This window comes from Monodon monoceros, unplaced genomic scaffold (assembly GCF_005190385.1).
Source record: "Monodon monoceros isolate NGI ecotype Baffin Bay Population unplaced genomic scaffold, NGI_Narwhal_1 Super_Scaffold_5, whole genome shotgun sequence".
In the NCBI taxonomy this organism is placed as follows: domain Eukaryota; kingdom Metazoa; phylum Chordata; class Mammalia; order Artiodactyla; family Monodontidae; genus Monodon; species Monodon monoceros.
This window is the reverse complement of record NW_021703782.1, coordinates 58,084,426-58,109,456: the sequence shown is the minus strand read 5'-3', so window position 1 is coordinate 58,109,456 and position 25,031 is coordinate 58,084,426. Positions and strand designations below refer to the sequence as shown.

At 35.9% G+C, this 25,031-nt stretch overlaps 1 protein-coding gene across 1 annotated transcript; it reads right to left on the bottom strand.

The window, feature by feature from the left end:
* Window positions 1–1,988: 1,988 nt before the first annotated feature.
* On the bottom strand, window positions 1,989–24,681 carry INSL6 (insulin like 6). The gene is made up of 4 exons (XM_029203453.1): window positions 24,615–24,681; window positions 24,199–24,320; window positions 15,317–15,737; window positions 1,989–2,389 (listed from the first exon to the last, which is right to left on the bottom strand). The coding sequence occupies exons 1-4, from the start codon at window positions 24,679–24,681 to the stop codon at window positions 2,247–2,249; spliced, it is 753 nt and encodes a 250-aa protein (XP_029059286.1). The 3' UTR covers window positions 1,989–2,246.
* Between the last annotated feature and the right edge of the window lie 350 nt (window positions 24,682–25,031).

Here is a 25,031-nt window from a genome sequence, read left to right as displayed (position 1 = left end):
TTCTAAGATGAAGTTTATAGCAATACAGTCTTACCTTAGGAAACAAGAAAAATCTGAAATAAATGACCTAAACTTATACCTAAAGCAACTACAGAAAGAAGAACAAAAAAACCCAAGTTTAGTATAATGAAAGAAATCATAAGGATCAGAGCAGCAATGAATGAAATAGAGACTAAGAAAACAATAGAAAAGATCAATGAGACTAAAAGCTGATTCTTTGAAAAGATAAACAAAATTGATAAACCTTTAGCCAGACTCATAAACTAAAAGAGGGAGAGGGCTCAAAACAATAAAACTAGAAATGAAAAAGAAGTTAGAGTAGACATCACAGAAACACAAGGGATCATAAGAGACTACTACAAGCAACTATATGCCAATAAAATGGACAACCTGGAAGAAATGGACAAATTCCTAGAAAAGCACAACCTTCCAAGACTGAACCGGGAAGAAACAGAAAATATAAACAGAGCATTCACAAGCACTGAAATTGAGACTGTGATTTAAAATCTTCCAACAAACAAAAGCCCAGGACCAGATGGCTTCACAGGTGAATTCTATCAAACATTTAGAGAAGAGCTAACACCTATCCTTCTCAAACTCTTCCAAAATATAGCAGAGGGAGGAACACTCCCAAACTCATTCGACGAGGCCACCATCACCCTGATACCAAGGCCAGACAAAGATGTCACAAAGGAAGAAAACTACAGGCCAATATCACTGATGAACATAGATGCAAAAATCCTCAACAAAATCTGGCAAACAGAATCCAACAGCACATTAAAAGGATCATACACCATGATCAAGTGGGGTTTATCCCAGGAATGCAAGGATTCAATATACGCAAAAAAATTCAAACATATTAATGCATTGTAAGTGTATATTATATAGATATAGATATGTGGAAAAGACCCTTTGTCCTAAGAAATAACAGAGCCAAATAGGAATTTAAAAATTTAACTGAAAAGAACATTACAGTACATATTTGGGAAAGAAACTAGAAAAAGATTTCAAATGATACTTACCCCCTAATTAATGGCAGAAAAGTAGGAATTCCACTTTTGATTCTATGTATAAACTTTGCTTTAATATGTAGCATTAAAAAATTTTCACATGTTGACATAAAGTGGAAAAACACACCAAAAACTTAAGTGTTATAACATCTATATTGAGTTGAGATACAAAAGCACATAAATAGCAGAATTTCTACAATATTCATATAGTGACTCTATTACCAGTGGTTCTCAACCTTTAACCTACTTCAGAATGACCCAGAAGGCCTATAAAAACGCAGACCACTGAGCCCTATACCCAGAGTTTCTGATTCAGTAGATCTGGGGGAGGACCTTAGAACTATATTTCTAACGAGTTCCCAGGTGATGCTGACACTGCTAACCTGGTCAGCCCTCTATTCTGACCAAGGCAGAATAAAATTTCACATTATATCAGTACCTTCAAAGCAAAGACAGAGGATCCTGGAGAGAGATTACAACCTAAAGAAAGTCACTGAACTCTAAGTCCTCAATAGAAACTGAAAAAACTTCTGACTGACCAGTTACTATTATAAAACAAAGAATTTTAAATGTACCTACTATTACAGTATAAGAGCTCCTACTAGGAGTAGTAGTTGATTAGTTAGTTTTAAATTGGTAGGACAGATGTATTAGCATACTGGAGTGAGCGTAATAGTCATGGGCACCAGTCTGTATATCATACACATGGAATGCAGAACATTCCATAATCCATTTAAATGTAGCTTAAGAGAGTTTCAATCATACAGACAAGAATAAACAGGTTAATTCTTACATGTCTACAATGATCATGCCATGTCCGGTAACATCTTCTTCAAATATAAAAATATATGAAAAATAGGGCACCAAAGAAAATACTAAGATTCCTATTACCACCATAAAATATTGTCAAGTGCTTGCAAGTACATTCAGATGTTGTTCACAGCAGAGAACTTACAAGGACAATCACCAAAAAAATAAAAGTAAAATATATTAAGCTTTTTATTAAGTTAATATAATTCCTATGATGGTTAGTACATCTCAGTCACAACTGCTGATGCTTCTTTAAGTTTTTATAATCAATATATGGAAGGCATGCAATAATAAGTTCTTTTTGTACATCCCTTCGGACAACATTTTTCTGAGTATCCTCTGTGCTTTCTTTGGGGATGATTCCCCCAAAACAAATTGCTTAAGGTTTTAATTTTGTTTGTATTTTTCTTCTGAAATTCTACAATCTCATGAATATATGGACTGATATCTTGTGATGAGGAAAATATCTCTTGTCTTAAAAGGCAAGTTGGCCTGTTTGTACTGATGCTCAGGCAGTGACTGCATCTTCAAATTGTTTAATGCTTCTTCCTGAGAAGCAAAAGTAGAGACTGTTGAGAGACAAGAAAAAAATCCCACTTTATTAAAATCTTCGTTTAGCTGAAAATTTAATCATAATGCTGTTATACTAGAGTCAGCTAATTTTGAAAACACAAGTAATCACATTTTAACTAGTAAAATGGTTATTTGAAAGCAATGTATATTTTTAACTAAAATAGTTGTAGGTATTGTTTTCCTATAAAAAAGTTCTAGAAACATTTGCACATTTTTATGCAAAAAATATTGAGATATAACTCATATGCCATAAAATTGAGCATTTTAAAGTATACAATTAATATGTTCACAAGGTTGTGCAAACATCACCACTACCTAATTCCAGAACATTTCTATCACCCACAAAAGAAACCCCCACCCATTAGCAGTCACTCCCATTTCCCTCTTCCTCCAGCCCCTGGCACCTACTAATCTACTTTCTATTCTATGGATCTGCCTAAATCATACCATATGTGGCCACCTGTGTCTGGTTTCTTTCACTGAGCATAATATTTTCAAGGTTCAACCATGTTGTAGCATCTCTAGCAATACTTTATTCTTTTTATGGCTGAATAATTTTCCACTGTATGGATATATCACATTTTGTTTATCTGTTTATCAGTTGATGAACATTTGGGTTGTTTCTACTTTTTGACTATTATGAATATCACTGCTCTGAACACCCACATATAAGTTTTTGTGTGAACACATTTTCAATTTTCTTGGATATATACCTAGGAGTAGAACTGCTGGATCATATGGTAAATTTGTTTAACTTTTTTAGGAACCGCCAAACAATTTTCCACAGTGGTTGTACCATTTTACAATCCCACCACTAGGCTTCCAACTGCTACACATCTTCACCAACATTTGATATTTTTCATTTTCTGATGAGAGCCATCCTAATGGATGTGAAGTGGTATCCCATTGTGGTTTTAATTTGCAATGACCTTGCAACTAATGATGTTGAGCATTTTTCATGTGCTTATTATATATCCTCCTTGTAGAAATGTCTATTCAAATCCTTTGCCAATTTCTAATTGAGTTATTTGTCTTTTACGCACATTTTTAACTAAGTGGTTAGTAGAAGCCATTTTGGTTTTTGTTGAAATATAAAGAAATGGAGAAGTAGTGATATGCTCAATGAACTGATTATTTCTATTATACTGCTCTTACTCAATATTACTGATAATAAAATAACACCAAAAGGTAATTAATTGGCGGCTTGTTGGATTTCCATCATTGCCCTTGCCCATCTACAGTCCCTTTTGGGAGATACATTTGCTTCTAGCCACTGCTGTAGAGTCACCCTTAGGAAGTCATAGGGTGATTCCACCTTATATCCACAGATGAATAGTCAGGAGGTTGGCACCTGACCCCAAACAAACCAATCTACTACAGTGGCCAGCAATCCATGCCATGTGAAAAATAAGTTGGCTCAATCAGATTTCCTCTCTTTAAAATTAGAACTAAGAAGTAATGAGAACAAGATGAGTTAGAAAAAAAACTGAGAGGATACTATGAAGCTTATCATGACAAGCTAAAGTTATAAAGGAACATAGATATTAGAGGAGAAAAGATTCAGAGAGAGAAAGAGAGAAGGTGATTTTTAGCACTGACTTGATTCCTTAGGCTTTCCAGGGCCTTTACAGATCCATTTACAGATCTTGTTTTTATAATAACTATCCTCCGCTTTTTTCTTGAGGGTATTTAGGAGAAACTCTGTCTCTTGCAGTGACAGTCCTATTAGAATACTCTATAATAACTTTGTATTTAATAAATGCCTAAGACAAAATGTGGAATAGTAGAACTTTAGGACAGATATTAATCTATTCTAAAGTAGCAAATAATGTCATCTAAGACAGATAAATATGTGATCAATTAAAGTGTGTCACAATGAACAGAGTACACTGAAGGGAAAAGTGAATTAGGTTGTCTATGCAGGTTGAAGAAAGACCTTCCTGGATGAGATGTGCCATGTTCTGCCACTTAAAGGGAAAAAAAAGGCAGACAATAAGAAGGAAGCTTGTTCATGGATGAAGGCAACTAGGGACTAGTTAATGAAAAGTACATGTCAAATTGGAGAGGGAACTTAAAAGGGAAACAAGCTGTACTCATCAGGAAACAAGAAAGGTTAAAAATGAGTATTCAAATCAATGAATTTGAAAAAGAGCAACAGAGATAACCCAAATAAGTAATAAGGAAAGAAATCAATGAATTATAGAAACAAAACAATATAAAGATTTAGAAAACCAAAAGTTGGTTCTTTTAAAGGATTAATAAAATATACCTTTAGCCAGACTAATCAAGAAAAAAAAAAGATGAATGTGAACAAAACACACTAGGAAAAAAAGGACTACAATACAGATACAACTGTGGTTCATACAAATCGACATCAAAAAAACAAAACAACCCAATCAAAAAATGTACAGAAGAACTGAACAGACATTTTTCCAGAGAGGAAATGCAGATGGCCAACAGGCACATGAAAAGATGCTCAACATCGCTAATCATCAAGGAAATGAGTCAAATCAAAACCACAGTGAAGTATCACCTCATACCTACCAGAATGGCTATCATCAAAACTAACACAACCAATGTTGGCAAGGATGAGGGGAAAAGGGAACCCTCGTACTATTGGTGAGAATGTAAACTGGTGCAGCCACTCTAGAAAACAGTCTGGAGGTTTCTCAAAAAACTAAAACTAGAACTACCATATGACCCAGCAATTTCACTTCTAGGTATATATCCAAAAGAAACAATACACTAATTCGAAAAGATACAGGCACCCCAATGTTCATAGCAGCATATTTACAATTGCCAAGATATGGAAGCAACCTAAGTGTCCATCAGCATATGAATGGATAGAAAAAGTTGTGAGATATATATATATATGTATGTATGTATATATAATGGAATATTACTCAGCCATAAAAAGAACGAGATTTTGCCTTCTGCAGCAACATGGATAGACTTGGAGGGTATTATGCTAAGTGAAGTAAGTCAGACAGAGAAAGACAAATACTGTATGATATCACTATATGTGGAATCTAAAAAATACAACAAATAGTGAATATAACAAAAAAGAAGCAGTCTCACAGATACAGAGAAGAAATGAGTGGTTACCAGGGAGGAGAGGTAAGATAGGGGTGGGGGATTACGAGGTAAAACAATTATGTATAAAATAAGCTCCAAGGATATATTGTACAATACCAGTAATATAGCCAATATTTTATAATAGCCAATATTTTATAATAACTATAAATGGAGTATAAAAATTGTACACCTGTAACATATAATATTGTACACCAACTATACCTCATTAAAAACATTTTTTTAAACCATAAGCCCATTTCACTTACAAATGTTTGTTTGAAAGTCCCAAATAAGGTATTAGTTAACTGAATCCATGAACGTATTTTACAAATATATTAAGAAAGTGTTTAATCCCAGAAATGCAAGATCACAAAATCTATCAGTGCAATTTACTATATTAATAGACTCCCATCCTCACTCTCAGCTGGTTTCGCTTTCTACTTTATAAGAAAATTGAAGGAATCAGAAGAGAACTTGTATTTGCTCCCTTCACTGTCTTTTTACTCATCTCTTAACATCTGTACCCATAATTCTGCCTTCCTAAGTATTTCCATAGATGAATTATCCACTCTAAAACCAATTCCTCCACTTATGGACTAGATCTATTTCCTCCTGCCCACTCCAGGATATCACTCCAGCAGTGCTTCTCTTTATCTTTCTTTCATCATTATTTTTTCACTTCTAGCGAACCACTCCTATCAGTAAATGTGCTATTTCTCCTACTTAAAAAAAAAACAAAACAAAAAAAACAAGAAACACTTCTCTTGGCCCTGCTTACCATCCAATTTTTTCTCTCCTCTGTAGCAAAACTCCTTCTGTATTTATTAATTCACTTCTCTTCTCTTACTCTGTCTGAAACGCATTCTATACAGGCTTTTACTCCATCACTCCACCAAAACTTCTCTTATCAAGCTCACAAACGACCTCTATATTGCTAAATTCAACAGCCAACTCTCATCTTATTTAACTAATAAAAACCACTCCTTCTTGATATGCTTTCTTCACTTGGTTTCCAGGATATCACATTCTCTCTCCTTCCCACCTAACTATTTGCCCCTTTCTACCTCCTTTGCAAGTACTTCCTCTTCAGTTTTTTTAATGTTGATGTCTCCCAGAGCTCAGTCCTTGGTACTCTTTTCAATCTATACTTACTCTCTTCATGATCTCATCCAGTCTTATAGCTTAAAAAATTATCTATATACCTATGGCTCCTTAATTTCTTTCTTCAAGCAAATTTTTTCTTCCAAACTCCAGATTCATATATCCTACTTGCTACTCAACATCTCCACTCTGATGTCTCAAACTCAACATGTTTAAAACTCCACCTGAACTTTTCAAACTCAAAATGTCCAAAGATGAACTGCTAATACTGTTTTCCAAACCTGTTCCACTTGAGGCCTTTCCTATTTCAGTTGATAGTAACCCTATCCTTCCAGGTGTTCAAAGCAAAAACTCTGAAATCACATATTTTTTTAACATATTGGAGTAATTCCTGATTTTTCTTTTTTCTCATATCTCACATCATATCTGCCCAAATATATCTAGATTATAACAGTTATCACTGCTTCCACTCACTGCTACCATCCTTATCCAGATGCTATCCTCTCTAATACCTTCCTAACAGGTCTCTCTGTTTCTACTCTTGCCTCCCTACAGTCTATCCTCAACACAGTGGTCAAAGTGATCCCTTTAAAATGTCAATTATGTCACTCCTCTGCTCAAAAACCTGTAATGACTCCTTGCAAATGCTATAAGAATAAAAAAAGAAGAGTGGTATAAAGTTTAGAAAGTGACAAAAAACTATTAAGATAGTTCCACATAATTACTGGATTAAAATCAACCTGTAAAACTCAACTGCATTTCTCTAACCAATGATCACTAACTAGAAATATAATTAACAAGTATTTACAATAGCAACAAAATTAAAGTATTAAGCATTAACTTAACCAACAATACAGAAAGTCTCTATAGAGAAAACTTTAAAATTCTAATGACAGAATACAAAGATATTCCATGTTTTTGGCTGAGATGACTTTTTGTTAAAAAGATGTCAATTCTCTTCAAATGATTCTCTGTAATTCCATGCATCCCATTTAAATTCCAGATGGGTTTTTATAAAATAAATTCAATAAGCTTACTCTTAAATGTATATATAAGGATAAAGGCAGAGGATTAGTTCAGTCAACCTTAAGGGAAAAAAATAAACATTGGAGACTTGCTCTCCAAGATAAATGACATCCTACAGAGTTATAGTACTAAAACAGTGTAGTAATAATACAAAGTCAAACAAAAAGACCAATTAAATAAGAATCTCAGGCAAACTTAATAAACAATAAAAGTGGCTCTACAATCAATGGGAAAAAAACGATTGTTCAGTAGATGGTATTCAGAAAATTATTTCTTCATGTAGAGAAAAGTAAGACACTGAGAAAACTAAGATAGTATCCCTAGCAGAACAGAACCAAAAATGGGCCCCAGAATTAAGGACCTAATGAGAACAGTAAAACTATAAAATTAACAGAAGAATAGAAAAGGAACCTCTAAAACTTTTGAAAGTTTTGTTCATACTTTTGAAAGTATGAACAATAAGGCAAAACACTTATCGTCTAATTGTATAAAAATTAAGACTTTCTGTCAAACACCAGTAGACAGATGACAGAATAGGAGAACATATTTGTAATATCTAAAACCTACAGCTGATTACTATTGTATCTAGATTTTGAATAACTCTTACAAATCAACTGGAAGATGACAATTCCAACAAAAAGTGAGCAAAATGTATAAACAGGAAATTTTCAGAAAAAAGGAACCCAAGAGGCTAATATGTATATGAAGAGGTGCTCAAATTCAGAGCAAATTAAGACAAAAATGAGACACTATTTCACACCTGTGGCACTGGCAAAAGTTAAAAATTGTATAATGTTAATTCTTGACAGGGATACAAGAACACAGGAATCCTCATGTACTAGTGGTGCAACTATAAATTGGTGTAGCCATTCTGCAAAGCAATCTGAATGCACCTCAAGTAAATTAAGCATAATATATTTTATGATACATCAATTCTACCCCTAGGTATATATCCCAGAGAAATGTCCACACAGATCCATAAGGGGGCATATACAATGATGCTCACTGCAGTGTTATTTATAGTGGCAGGGAGTTGAAGCCTATATAGGTTAGATGTTCATCACTAGGAGAAAGAATAAGTAAAATGTGAGGAATGCGTATGAATATTATGCAGCAGTTTGAAGCAATGACTAAAAGTTCACATAGCAATAACAAGATATAGATCTCAAATACCATTTAGATATATTTTTAAAATACATGCACAGGAAATAATGCACAATTTGCAATAAAACGTATAAAAACAAAAATACATAATAAAACATTGGAATGGCTGCCTATGGGAGGAGGAGAATGGGCATGAAGAAAGGAGATATGTGGAGACTAATCATCTTCTAACATACCATATCATTTATTTATGTTTATTGTCTATCTTCACTATTCTGTAAGCTTCATGAAGGCAAGAACCTTCACTGCCTCCTGAGTGAAACTGTTCACTCTTATATCCCAAGCAGCATGAATACTAACTAATATACAACAGGCACACAAATTTTGTTGAATTAATATATAAATAGAGAGGTTCTGCATAGCCAGTTGTGATAATGATATCTAAAGAAACAAGAAAATGAACAAAAAAAACAAGAACAGATGAATGAAGACCAAGAATGGGGGAATACAGCCTATCTAACTGGAATAGGGGTTATGGATTATGAAAAACTGGTGATGAAACTTTGATGATTTCACCTGGCACTAAGAGTCAGGCAGCACCATACTCAGCCAGAATTTAGAAATATGACGTTAGCTTCATGGTGCCACACTATAAGGTAAGCATGAGACATGGCCCATACATTCAGGATCCACTAACAAGAAGCACACATCTCAAATTCAAGTTATGCATGAGTAGTCCTGAAAAAAAGCATTTTTGAATATCAGTGTATCAAACTATCTTTTCCTGGGTCAGACTCAAATAGATCATCAGAAGATTAAAATTGTTAATAACTGACTTGATCTAATATAGAAATATATTCTGCTGATATAAGCTAAATAAAAATCAATCAACTTTACAGCAACATTCACATGTAAAAGAAATTGCATACTTATATATTCTATGTTGGAATTCTATATTGGAAACACATATCTCTCTACAACTTCTAAATTAGTCACTAGAAATTAATAGGACTACATGTCATCTTTCCTTATAGATTAAGAATTCTTTAAATTTTAATACACATTCATATTGATAACCTAAATCCATTTTTCGTTCTTCCATATATTTTAAAACAACCATGGTTTTATTGCCACATGATATTTCCACTTCAGCAAACTGTCCTTTATATAGCTCCCGTAGTAACATGTTTAATGGGTATGAGAACTCTGAAATATTATCAGATGTATTTTCATTTCCTACGAATCCTGTTTCATTGCAGATCCCTCCTCATTGAATTAGTGACATGTTCTCCTTCAGGGGATGGTGAATAATACCTGAGACAAAGGAGTGATTAATCAGCTCTGAGTTTTAAAGTTGACTTTTTATTGATGAGAAAAGAGTTTCCTCCAGAGTAGGTTTTGTCGAGAAAAAGGATTCTAAACTCTTTTTCAATAATAAACTCAAGCTTGGATGACTGAAGGTAAAATTTTGACTAGGTTATAGGTAATGAGAGCACAGTATTTGATGTGAGAGAAATGCCCACTGAACATGAAGTAGAAAGGGTAGGTCCACCTTGCATTTCTGGGAGAAAAAGAGTAATGAAGAAATAGAGAAGTGAACTATTCCCTTGTTACTCAAAGAGCGGTGTCCAACTAACAGAATAAGCATCACCTGGGAGCTTATAAAACTGTAGACTCTCAGGCCCCACCCCAGACCTACTGAATCAGAATCTGTATATTAACAGTATTCCCCAGGTGATTCATATACACATTAAAGTGTGAATATCAACTGAACTAAGGTACAATTTAGAGACTGGTGAGAAACAATTCCTTCTTTATAAGAGCAGGATAAAGTGAGTTTATATGTAGGCAGTTTTGATGGTGGAAAATGATTAAGATTCAGTCTGATGCTTTCTATTGTTTCTGTCTTTAAAAAGTTTTCATTCCCCTTATATGCAGATGGCATGATACTCTATATATAAAACCCTAAGGACTCCACACAAAAACTACTAGAACTGCTAAACAAATTTAGCAAGGTAGTACGATACAAGATTAACATACAGAAATCTGTTGCATTTCTTTCCACTAACAATGAGATATGAGAAACAGTAAAAAAAAAAAAAAAAAAAAATCCCTTTTAAAATCACATCAAAAAAAAAAAAAACCCTAGGAATAAACCTGATCAAGGAGTGAAAGACTTATACCCTGAGAACTATAAAACATTGATAAATGAAACTGAAGATGATTCAAAGAAATGGAAAGATATCCCATGCTCTTGGATTGGAAGAAATCTACAGATTTAATGTGATTCCTGTCAAATGACCCATGACATTTTTCACAGAACTAGAACAAATAATCCTAAAATTAATATGGACCCACAAAAGACCCAGAATTGCCAAAGCAATCCTAAGGAAAAAGAACAAAGCTGGAGACACAACCCTCTCAGACTTTAGACAATACTACAAAGCTATAGTCATCAAAACAGTGTGATATTGGCACAAAAACAGACATAAGGATCAACTGAACAGAATAGAGAGCCCAGAAATAAACCCACACACCTATGGTCAATTAATCTTCAACAAAGGAGACATGAATATACAATGGAGAAAAGACAGTCTCTTCAGCAAGTGGTGCTGGGAAAGCTGGACAGCCCCACGTAAATCAATGAGGGTAGAACACTCCCTCACCCCATACACAAAAATAAACTCAAAATGGCTTAAAGACTTAAATATAAGACATGACACCATATAACTCCTCGTAGAGAACATAGGCAAAACATTCTCTGACATAAATCATACCAATGTTTTCTTAGGTCAGTCTCCCAAGGCAATAGAAATAAAAGCAAAAATGAGCAAAGGGGACCTAATCAAACTTATAAGCTTTTGCACAGCAAAGGAGACCATAAACGAAATGAAAAGACAACCTACAGAATGGGAGAAAATATTTGCAAATGATGTGACCAACAAGGGCTTAATTTCCAAAATATACAAACAGCTCATATAGCTCAATATAAAACAAAACAAAACAAACAACCCAGTCAAAACTGGGCAGAAGAACTAAATAGACACTTCTCCAAAGAAGACTACAGATGGTCAATGGGCACATGAAAAGGTGCTCAACATCGCTAGTTATTAGAGAAATGCAAATCAAAACTACAATGAGGTATTACTTCACACTGGTTAGAATGGCCATCATCAAAAAGTCTACAAATAATAAATGCTGGAGAGGGTGTGGAGAAAAGGGAACCCTCCTACACTGTTGGTGGGAATGTAAATTGGTACAGCCACTATGAAGAACAGTATGAAGGTTCCTTTAAAAATTATTGGGTTGGCCAAAATGTTCATTTGTTTTTGTTTTTGTTTTCTGTAAGATGGCTCTGGTAGCGTTTAGGTGTCTTTAACTTCATTCGAAACAATTTTGTTAGTTTGTATTGTGACAGCTGTCATATCAGCATATTAAAAAAAAAACAAAAAACTTATCAGGGACTTCCCTGGCGGTCCGGTGGTTAAGACTTCGCCTTCCAATGCAGGGGTTTGGGTTCAATCCCTGGTCAGGGAGTTAAGATCCCACATGCCTCTCGGCCAAAAAACGAAAACGTAAAACAGAAGCAATATTGTAACAAATTCAATGAAGACTTTAAAAATGGTCCCCACCAAAAAAAATCTAAAAAGAAAAAAAATCTTATCAAAATTGGTGAATTTTTGTGTAGCCATTTTAATATTGAAGATGGAAGAAAAATAGCAACATTTTCGGTATATTATGCTTCGTTAATATTCCAAGAAAGGTAAAAATGCAACTGAAACGCAAAAAAAAATTGTGCAGTGTATGGAGAAGGTGCTGTGACTGATCGAATGTGCCAAAAGTGATTTGCGAAGTTTTGTGCTGGAGGTTGCTCACTGGACGATGCTCCATAGTCGGGCAGACCAGTTGAAGTTGATAGCGATCAAATCGAGACATTAATTGAGAACAATCAACGTTATACCATGCAGGAGACAGCCAACATACTCAAAATATCCAAATCAAGCAATGAAAATCATTTGCACTAGCTTGGTTATATTAATCACTTTGATGTTTGGGTTCCACATAAGTTAAGCAAAAAACCTTCTTGACCATATTTCCACATGTGATTCTCTACTGAAATGTAATGAAAATATTCTGTTTTTAAAACAAATTGTGACAGGCGATGAAAAGTGGACAATGTACAATAAAGTGGAATGGAAGAGATCATGGGGCAAGCGAAATGAACCACCACCAACCACACCAAAGGCCGGTCTTCAGCCAAAGAAGGGGATGTTGTGTATATGGTGGGACTGGAAGGGAATCCTCTACTATGAGCTCCTTCCTGAAAACCAAACGATTCATTCCAACAAGCACTGCTCCCAATTAGACCAACTGAAAGCAGCACTCAGCGAAAAGCCTCTGGAATTAGTCAACAGAAAACGCATACTCTTCCATCAGGATAACGCAAAACCACATGTTCCTTTGATGACCAGGCAAAAACTGTTACAGCTTGGCTGGGAAGTTCTGATTCATCTGCCGTATTAACCAGACACTGCACCTTCAGATTTCCACTTATTTTGTTCTTTACAAAATTCTCTTAATGGAAAAAATTTCAAATTCCCTGGAAGATTGTAAAAGGCACCTGGAACAGCTTTGCTCAAAAAGATATAAAGTTTTGGGAAGATGGAATTATGAAGTTGCCTGGAAAATGGCAGAGGGTAGTGGAACAAAATGGTGAATATATTGTTCAACAGTTATTGGTGAAAATGAAAAATATGTCTTTTATTTTTACTTAAAAACCAAAGGAACACACACAATGGAATATTACTCATCCATAAAAAAGAATGAAATAATGCCATTTGCAGCAACATGGATGGACCTAGAGATTATATTAAGTGAAGTAAGTCAGACAGAGAAAGACAAATATCATGATTATCACTTATATGTGGAATCTAAAAAAATGATACAAATGAACTTATTTACAAAACAGAAATAGACATAGGAAACAAACTTATGGTTACTAAAGGGGAAAGGGGGGAGGGACAAATTAGAAGTACGGGACTAACAGATACACACTACTATATATATAATAAATTAAAAAAGGACTTTCTGTGTAGCACAGGGAACTATATTCAATATCTTGTAATAACCTATAATGGAAAAAAATCTGAAAAAGAATATATACAAATATACATATATAACTAATCTAATAACTAAACTAATATTATATATAAATACAACTGAGTCAATTTGCTGTACACCCGAAACTAACACATTGTAAATCAAATACACGTCAATAAAAACAATTTTATTCTCTAAGCAGCAATAATCTTATAAGATTTATTCATTCATTCATTAAAGAAGAATAAGTGCTTATCAGAATATAGCCAATACTTTATAACTTTAAATGGAATATAATCTATAGAAATTTTGAATCACCATGTTATACACCTGAGACTAATATTGTAAACCAACTATACCTCAAAACAAAAAAAAAAGAATATGTGCTTATAATGTGCTAGGCAATGTTTTAGCTTGTTTCAGTCATCTACATTAGGGTCTCTCTTTTGGCACGATAGTCTAACTCCTTTCCTTAATTTCAGAACTCTTGACTTTTGCAAAATTTGTCCAAATCGAATCAATTGGATTACTATAAAAGGCAATAACTTCAATGACACTACACTCTATAGACCACAGTCTACAAATAAAGTGCATTTTCTTTTAAAATGGCAAACATATTGGGACTAAAATGTGTTAGTCACAAAATGTAAAAACAGAAGAATGGATCTGAAACAAAAATATTCTTCCTAAAGACTGCTTAAAAGCATTAAGTATAAATTCAATACATATTAAGCACATACCCTGTGCTCAGCCCTCTGCTAGACATTTCAGATAAAAACATACATGAGCAATCCCTATAACATGGTATGGCATACAGGGCTGGCATTTAGAGATTGAGACTTGCCAGTAGCACAAGCCTAGTGCTTAGAAAGACCCTGCATTTTGTTTAATGCTCTGTTGTCCCAGTCTTGAAATTCTCAATAATTTTATCTTTTGACTTGTATGTGAAGTCTGATGGGACAGAGGACCATGTGTTTGAGCAGAGGAGATACGCACAAGAAAGGTAAAAAGTTTTATATTTTAGTAACTTTAACGGTTTTTCCTGCTTTTTGAACAAGGGGCCCTGCATTTTTATTTGCACTAGGCCGGGCCAATTATGTAGCAGGTCCTGATTATAGTTAAATATTATAGTTAAATAGTTAAATAGAATTATGTGTTAGATATTGCGGTAGAATGGAGAATGGAGTGAGTAGCTATGAAATGGTCAGTGATGATTTCACAGGGAAAATGATACCTAAATCAGGCTTTGAAGGGCAAAATAGAGTTTGCCAGGTGACAAGGGCACTGCAGAAAGGGAAAGCGAGGGAAACAGCATTATTCTTATACAAATGTGTAGACTTACATGTGTATACTTCTTTCCTCCAAGTTACAACAAACAAAAACAAAGACTTCATGGCTTTTGTATATGTATTAGGCACAAATTCCATTTCCTGCAGAAGTTCCATGCCTGGCAGGGCAAATTCAGGAATAAGAAATGTACAAAGATGAAAAAACATGCCTCTGGTTTAGATTTTTACCTGGGTTTGTCGCTCTCCTCCAGACCGGGAAAGTGGTTTGGGAGCTTTCCAACCGGTCAGGGATAAAGGTTTCGACCTTCTCCGAGGCCTGGGAAAGCAGCTGTGTGAAAGGCTTTTCCTCCTCAATGTGGCTCCAGTTAACACTGCCACAGAGTTTTACTATTTCTTGCAGCAGATGCCTGCCGCACAATTTCCTGGCTCGACTAATGTCGTTCAGCTCACAGGAGACCCGAACTAGCAGGAGCCCGACACACAAGCAGAGGAGCCACGGAATCCCTGGACCGCCAATACAGACACGTCCGCCGAGGGCCCTAACTGCCTCCTGTCCAACGATTGCGCGTGCGCACCTGGCGACCTTCTGATTTTCGCGTGCAGACCTCGCGAGAACTCCAAGACTAGGTGAGCGGCGCCGGCGCCTAAACTTCACGTGTTACGCGGGGCTCTCAGGCCGTCCCAGGTGGCTGCCTGTTAATTTTTTAAATGATTGATTTGTTTTTCTCGCCATCCTCACTAGGGAGACTCATCAAATGAAACATGGGGCCGTAGTTAACGCATCCCTCTAGTGGAATGCGTTTCCCGCCTCTTTTGCCTGTTGGGACGTCTCTTCCTTCGAGAAACCTCTCATTTTCTTCATGGCGTTTATCTCGGTAGGTTTCCTCACATTTATTTTTGCGCCTGTTTGATAATTTCTTCCCCTAATCCCCGGGTTTCACGAAGGCAGTGCCGGCGTCTGTTCTTGCTTCCCATTGTACCTCAGGGCCTGACGCATAGTTGGCAATCAAATATGTGGAAACGTGTGCACGTTTTAAAGTCAGATGCAAAGCTTTCTGAGGAAATTCCTACCAGTTCTGCAGGGAGAAATGGGCCTTAGCCTCAATCCCAAGAACAAAGAGAGGATTTGGGATAATCTAGTATTTTTGTTTATAGATTATAGAGGATTGTCCATTGCCAAATTATTAGTGCCAAGTTTAGTACTAGCCGGTTATTTTATCAGCAAAAGTGAGTTTATTCAGGAATAGCCAGAGGAATGCAATTCAGGACGTGAACCTTGACGGGCCGTATGCAAATCCAGAGAACGAGGAAGAGAACTTGCTTTTATAGAGAAAAGAGGTGGAAGGGTGTGTGATAACCAAAGAGTCCACTGAGGAAGCTGGGAGTCCAAAGTATGGGGTCTTCTCCTTGGCTGGACTGCTTAGTTTCCGATTGGCAGGGATATGTGGGCCGGAGAGAAGCTTTTTTTCTTCCTGCTGTATTATACGTAGAGGCGCCGTCCTCTTGGTTATGTAGGCAACTGTCTCTTCCTGTGTGGAGCAATTGATGATGCATGGCAGGGCCTGAGAGTGCCCCCTTCAGGTCTATCTTGGCTACAATTTTAGTTGATGGTGTGACAGGGCCTTGTAGAGGATTTGTCTTGTAAGAATATCAGCATTTCGCTAAACTAAGAGGGAAGGGGCAGGGAAGTGCAGCATAATCGGTATAGGTTGCCTTGTCATTTTCAATGAAATTTTATTTTATTAGAGTGTGTCGGCGCTGAAGGGTGTGCTAGTAGCCACAAGGGGGCAGTCAGGGGCCGTCTCAGGAGTAGTTAACTTCAGGATGCCAAAGCCTCAGAGGCTCCAGCAATTGTCAACGCTATCCTCACCTCTTTCCTTTAAAATGTTATTTTTTTCCCCTTCTCCTTTCTGCCTTCTGCCTCTATGCCTTTTTCTCCATTTTCTGTTCGCCCAGCTTTGCCCTGCTTCCCAGGGGCATCCGTGAGTGCTGTTACATTAACTGGCAGTCGGATTTTTTAAAAGATTGATGTAATTTGATTAGCACAATTTCATCACCTACTTCGAGAAACAGTTCATGTCCAAACTATAGTGGCCATGAGTCCTAGGCAGAACTTTATCTGGGAAACCCTGTGAGAAAGGAAAATTATCATTATACTGAGAGGAAGATTTTTTTTAAAGCAAAAAAAACCCAAAACCAAACAAAACAACACCTCTCAAGCAATGTATGTCAGAACCAAGCAAATTTATACTCCCATTCTCTTTGTACTCTATATTCTCACCCTCCTTTGTACTTCTTCATACCATTCATTAAAGACTGACATACTATATATTTTACTTCTCCATATTTTCTGTCTCCTCCTACTGATGGTAAGCTCCATGCAGACAGGGATTTTTGTTTATTTTGCTTACTTTGGTATCATCTTTGCCTTTAAAGACAAAGACATTGTTAACAGTGTCATAGTAAGTTCTCAGTAATAATTTAATGTAAATAATTATAGTGATTAATATGAACAAATAATAAGTAAAATGTTAATATCAATAATCATATAATATTTGGTGAATGAATAAATGAATAAACTCCCTGAGAATTGACTACTTGTTCCTTTATACCCTATTTCATACTTATGTCATAATTATTCTTTATTGCACTATGGTGAATTTTTAAAAAAATCACGTAATTATCTCTACTAGTTGTAAGCTCATTAAGGGCTGGAACTATTTTTGCTTTATATTTATTGATAATATCCAGTGCCTGGGACAATACCTGCTAAGTAGACCCTTAATAAACATTTATTGAATGAATGAACACATTCTTAACTACTGCTACTACTTGTTATCAAGAGTCAATTAATTTATTGAAAAAATTATTAGTGAAATGGCTTATTTTGAATGAATAAGTTACTATTATTACTGAATGAATTCCTGACTTATTTGTTAGTATCCTATCCTAGCTACCTTATTCCAGAACATTGTCATAAAATTGGAGCTGCCCAATAATCATATTTGAGTATTTATAAATGGAAATTCCATTTATGCAAGAAAAATATGGAATTGTTAGTAATTATACTGGAATATTTGTTTTTAAAGTTATTTTAGCATTTTATGTTGATATGGGAACTAGGATTCCCGTGATTGAGTCCTTAAAATTTTTAGCTTAACGATATTAATTGTGGGTACAATTAATTATAGTAACTATAATTAATGCTTGATTATAAAACAGCTAATAGGTAATATCTTTTTTATTTACTTTTCTGCTTTCTGTTCAATTTGTTGTCTGTCTTCCCTACTATAATGTTGGTCTTGTTAACACTTTATTCTTGGTGTTTACACCAAGTCTGTACATACAGATAGTACAGAAATAGTAATAATAGTACTATTGCTTTTGAAAGAGCGATAATAATAACACATCATTTGTTGTGTGATTACTGTATGTCAAGCATTACTCTAAGTGCTTGTACACATTTTACCCTATTTAATCCTGTAGTAATCATATCAAATAGTATTGAAATTATTTCTAGTTTATAGATGAGGGAGCTCATCTTAGAGAGATTAAGAAGCTTGCCTGAAATTAGAGGGCAAGTAAGGGGCAGAAGGCTGATTAAAAATAGTCAGTCTGGGGCTTCCGTGGTGGCGCAGTGGTTGAGAGTCCGCCTGCCAATGCAGGGGACACGGGTTCGTGCCCCGGTCCGGGAAGATCCCACATGCCACGGAGTGGCTGGGCCCGTGAGCCATGGCCGCTGAGCCTGCGCGTGCGGAGCACAGATAGTCAGTCTGTCTCTGGAGACCAAACTCTTAACCTACTTTATATAACCATAATTTATTTAAAAAATTACAAAAACAAAGAATCTGGTTTGGTGATGGCAGTACATGGCACCATCATATCAAAGCATATCTTTTTAGACCAAAACCTTAAATTAGAGGAAATAATAATTTGGACAAAAAAAAAAAAAAGCGTACACACACACACTAAAGTAATTGCCTCAGAATGAGTTTAAAAGTTCACTCCATTGGTAATAAAGACACTTAGAGACTGGTCCCGGGCACAAGAGTAGGTAGCTGTACAAACTTTTACAGAAATCTTATACCCCAGTTTACTTATGTGTGTCATGAATATAAGAACATGTGGTATAGGTTGAAGGTAGATCATAATAGTACCTTCTGACAGTGCTGTTAAAGGATTATATGAGATAATATATTAAATAACACATGAGATAATAAATAAGAAAATACAATGCCTGACACATAATAATACGTATTAGCTGTTATAATTATTGCCATCTCTATTTTGTTGGAATGTGAGAATCAAGTGAGATAATAGGTTCAATGTTCTTTAAAATAAATGTTGTATTCTTTAGTATATCAGATACCAGACTGTTAATTTGGCAAGAGCTTGAGAAATGCATTTAAAATCATTTTTCATCTTTTTATTTCTAGTACATAAAGGATAGTATGCAGTCAATATAGGCATGGTCCAGTCCTACAAGAAGAGGTTTTCCATTAAGTCAGTTGGGGAAAAAAATCTTTTGTGTTTAGGAGTTATAAATGAAATAAGTGAAATATCTTTAAGCGCCAGAAGCTTAGACTTCTTATTCTAATTATGTTGAAAACATATTGGAGTAAAAACATCATTGGTTAAATGTTGAAATGAATTGTGGAAAACTTAAGTAAAATAATTTATAGAAGGGGGAGACTGGTATGAGCTGCAGTGGTCTTGGAAGACTTCATCTAGGAGACAGAACTTAACCAGGCTTTGATGGCAAGGTAGGTAGTCCAAAAGTGGGGCTGAAATTTTAGGAAGAAGAGAGGATGGCAGGTGCAAAGGCATGGAAACAAGTGAGCAAGGCATATTCTAGGGAAAAGAATCTATAATAGTGATGTTAGGGATTAGTAGAAGATGGAATATTGCTAGCAGACAAAGGGGACTTTAAAATTCAGACTAAGGAGTATGGATTTTATTCTTTTTATCCTATGGAGAGTAGAAGGTTATAAAATAGTTTGTGGATAATGTATGGACAAGATGGAAATTGAAGCTTAAAGTAAGTAACTTCACTCTAGTGTATACAGAAGTGGAAGGAGAAGAATTGAAAATGGAGAAACCAACTAGAAGTTCACATTTTTGATCCGTGAATTGTCAGGAGCCAGCAGTAGTATGGAAGGAGTGGGAATAAACAAAAAGAACCCATAAAAGTGATTTTTAAATGAACCGTCATTGGATTTGGTGACTCATTATGTGTAAGCTGGATGTGGGAGAGAGAAAAAAATTTAAGAAGACCAGGGCTTTTTTAAAATTGAAGTACAGTTGACTTACAATGTTGTGTTAATTTCTGCTGTACAGCAAAGTGACTCAGTTATACATATATATAAAAATATATATACATTCTTTCTTATATTCTTTTCCATTATGGTTTATCTCAGGATATCGAATATAATTCCCTGTGCTATACAGTAGGACCTTGTTGTTTATCCATTCTATACATAATAGTTTGCATCTCCTAACCCCAAACTCCCAGTCCATCCCCTCCCCCACCTCTCTTCCCCTTTGGCAACCACGAGTCTGTTCTCTATGTCTGTGAGTCTGTCTGTGTTTCATAGATAGGTTCATTTGTGTCATATTTTAGATTCCACATATGAGTGATATTATATGGCATTTGTCTTTCTCTTTCTGACTTACTTCACTTAGTACGATAATCTCTAGTTGCATCCATGTTGCTGCAAATGGCATTTATCCATTCATGGACGGACATTTAGGTTGTTTCCAGGTCTTGGCTATTGTAAATACTGCTGCTATGAACATAGGGGTACATGTATCTTTTTGAATTATAGATTTGTCTAGATATCTGCCCAGGAGTGGGATTTCTGGATCGTATGGTAATTCTATTTTTAGTTTTCTGAGGAACCTCCATACTGTTCTCCATAGTGGCTGCACCAACTTACTTTCCCACCAACAGTGCAATAGGGTTCCCTTTTCTCCACACCCTCTCCGGCATTTGTTATTTGTAGACTTTTTAATGATGGCCATTCTGATTGGTGTGAGGTGGTACCTCCTTGTAGTTTTGATTGGCATTTCTCTAATAATTAGCAATGTTGAAAATCTTTTCATATGCCTATTGGCCATCTGTATATCAGGGAGACCAGGGCTTTGAGTTGTAGAGAATGAAAAGCTGATGACACTGAGGAAAATCATGAGGGGAGTTTAATCCCACAGTAAAGTTTTAGACATGATGAATTTTAGATAACAGTTAAATATTCAAGGAATTCCCTTAATAAAGCAAATGGAAATGTGGGGCTGGAAATATGCTAAGATGTCTAACCTGTAGGTCCAGATTTGGAAGTCAACAGCAAAAGAGTTGTGAGTTAAAGAAATAAAATTAAATCAACTCTCTGACTGATGGACAGGCATACAGTTTCAAGGCAGCAAAGAAGAGGGAATTTCATGTGGTAAGAAGCAAGAAAAGAGATAAAGAAGGAGAAAAGATAAGAATTAAAGAGGATGTAATCAGAATAATGTCATTTCAGAAAAGCAAAAAGGGAAGAGAATTTTTAGAAGATGGGGTCATCAATGGAGCAAAATATGAAAGAGAAGTAAAAGAGAAAAGAATTAAGATTAAATTTTGTGATTGGTGGCCAGTGTGGAATCTAACAGGATAAGAGTCAATTAGGGAACAGTTCATAGTGGGTCCCAGAGGGAATGAGGGGTGAAGAACTAGGAGCAGTTCTATTGATTTGGCAGAGGAAGAGTTGATGCAAAGACAGTTTTATTTGTTTATTGAAAAATATTAGAAACAGAGGAAGATTCCCATGCAGAAGAAAAGGTTGATAATATGCAAGGTCAAAGAGTGTGGCAAAATAATTAATTGAGACATTACATTTTCTCAGTATATTTTTCCGTTTGGCCTCTCACACCATCACCCCACAAATTTAAACCATGTATCCAGAGCCTAAGTGTTTCCCTACCTGATGGACTTTTTCAGGGCAGAAAGCAGAAGTTGCTTAAAGTTGCTCTTACCATGACCCCTAAATACTGGAAGAGGCCAAAATTATGCAGGTGTCCCCAGTGGACAAGTAAGAGAGAAATGGAGATGGGGAGGGAGAGGGAGAGATGGTGGGGGGTGGGAGGGGAGATTTTCCTTATACTGGAAAGAGGTTGAAGGTCTGGAGTCCTGAAATAAAGGATTATTTCTGTTCAGTGCTCAGTGGCAGTGACCAGGAGAGGAGAAGCATCAGAAGGAATGGCCGTATGGTATACCTAGGGAAACAGGACCCTGAGTAGAAAAACAACTACACTTGGCAAAGTTCTGCTGACCCCCAGCGAGGGAGGCAAGACCTGAATTGAGGAGACAATGCAGGCTAGGATAGTAGGTGTCATGGTGGTAGCCATTGAAACTATGGGTCCTGGAGACTTAATGCTTTGGTGCTAAGACTGTGAGTTTCAAGTACAGCTTAAGGGGAAAGTTCCATTAGAATAATGTCTGATGCTAAATTCCAAATTCACTGACAGAATTTAAACATATCAATTTGTTAAGAATAAAGTAGTTGGGTATTTGTTTCACACTAGAGACTGTGCTTGCAAATTCATACCTGTTACACATAGACACAGTCTTTTAGGAATAAGAAAGGCATGGGTCATAACTTATACAGGCAGGTGAAGAGGTTACATTTGGGGGATACTTTTCCATCTAAAATGGAGGAAGAGATAGGCTAGGAGTAGTGGTATATACTGGAAGATGAAACTTAACTGGGTCACCAGATAATGGTGAAAGACTTCAGTGTTATTCAAGTATGATGTGAGAACTAGTCGGGTGGGGAGCAGACCTCAGAGCAAATGGAGTTCTGGAATTGACAATGAGCAATGTGCTGGGGAATAAGTAAGATATGAATGGGAGTGTTAAAATCAGCAACAAAGATTTCATGATGAAAGTGTAACTCTTGGAAAATGTTGACTTTCTCCCTGAAGAGTTACATTCTGTTGGTCTCTGCTTCCCTAATGAGAAGGAGCTCTTTGGGAGGTGGCCTTGGGGAGGACATGATGAACTTCAGAGGTTTGGTTATGATTAGCCATGTCTGGGGATTTGTAGTATAGGAAATGCTGTCTTCATCTTCTGTAATTCTTCATCTCCAGACATTTGATGGAGGAGATTAACTTGTTATAAGTACATTTTCTCTACAAATGCTAGCTAACAATGTATTGATATGTAGGTTAAAGAAACTGACTAAATACTAAGATGATACTGCGCTGGTTTAGCATTCTAACAAATGTTCATATCATTTCACAGTTTATTTTGCTTATGTAAATGTTCCGTAAATTCTAAAATGGTGAACCTGAATGCATTTTTTTTTTACCAATCTAGTTCTTTTCTAAAAAAAACCATTGACTTATTTTTTCCGTTCTCTATATGACTGTTCATTTATGTCACTTAAAAATATTTACTTGAATCTCTTAGAAGCATGAAAGTACTGTAACTTGAAAAACAATTGAGTTCATTTTGGCGCAAAAATCCAAATGTATCTGGTGTTGAATCTGACTGTTTTCAAACATTATTTCAACAAGACAAAAAACAAAAGAAAACACCTGCCATGGCTCAAGTAGAAAATTGCAAGGTTTGTGGTTTAATGTTCACATAGTCTATATTGACAAGATCAATTAAATTTTTTTATTACTTTTGTATGTACCTGGTGTTAGGTGTGTATAAAATGAGTTATTATGTCAGTTAAATAATAAAGCTTTTAAAATCATTATAAAGTTAATAAGATACAAAAGTAATTGATGCAATGATACCATTAATAAAAAAGACAAAGACTTCTTTAGCAGGAAAAGGATTAATTTTTGAGAGAAATTATGATGTGGGAAGACAGTGCTGTTCCAGGACACTTGAAAAATGTAAACACTAGTAATGATTTCTCATATTCTAATAATCAGTGGTGACTGATTTGGACATTGGTAAACGCATCATTGAGTATATACATGAAGGTAAATGAAAAATCAATAATTACTCTATATTGTGCATATTTTAAGAAAAGGTTTTTGTTGTCGTTGTTGTTACAACATTTTTCACAACATAAGTTAATTATATTGATTGCTTCCTTTTCCTTTTGTTCGGAAAGTAGTACCTCCATCAAAGATGGCTGCCTTTCAGACAGTGTTGTCTTCAGCTCCTGTGGCAAATTAGGAATACTTTCTGACATTGTATTTAAGGTTTCTGCATGATTATTGATGGAGGATAACAAGATTTCTGTTAAATTAAAAAAGAGAGGTGGGAGGTGTGGAAAAATATTCATGTCAAGCAGAATCAGGAAAATTATAAAATTTTGCATAGACCAAAAGGTAACCATTGCCTCAGTGTAATTAAATATGAAACAGAATCAGCAAGTGTCCCAATAGCTAAACTTAGCTTACTTAGAGTTGAAGCATTACATTACCAACTTCTGCCTCCTCCACCCAGTCCCTCTCTGGATTCATCCCAAGACTGCATTAATGCTGGTCTCGTGGTACTTTTGACTCTCCCTCAGATTATTTGATAGATTACTTCCATCTGCATCAGCAGGGTGGAGCTGAGCGCAGGCAGCTAATGAGCTCTTGAGCTGGTGGTGCATATTGCCATTCCAGTTGGTTGGCAGCCTGATGGCAACCAATGGGAGTTATGGACCAGCAGGGGCAACAACTTTCACCTGCAGGGGTTTCAGGTCCCAGTAGCAGCTCTTCCTGGATGTTGGAAATTCTCTTGTGGCATTTCTCACACATAACCATCACAGATTCTAGGAATTTGATGTCACATAACTTTACCTTTCATCACTCACCCACTGGGTCCTGCTTTCTCTAGAGAGTTGGCTCAGCAGCAGCCAGATTCCTAGCAGGTGAAAAAAAGTAGGCTCCACGTCCTGGATCTGGTCTCTCCTGCTCTGCCAGTTCAGTTTTTTCTGGTAACTGCAACTGCCATTGCTAT

Coding starts and splice junctions, on each gene's coding strand:
- INSL6 (XM_029203453.1), bottom strand. CDS start 24,681: ATGCACCACCAGCTCAAGAGCTCATTAGCTGCCTGCGCTCAGCTCCAC. Junction 15,738..24,198: donor GGCAGCCATCTTTGATGGAG/GTACTACTTTCC, acceptor TAACACGTGAAG/TTTAGGCGCCGGCGCCGCTC. Junction 2,390..15,316: donor GAGGAGAGCGACAAACCCAG/GTAAAAATCTAA, acceptor GTCTCTCAACAG/TCTCTACTTTTGCTTCTCAG.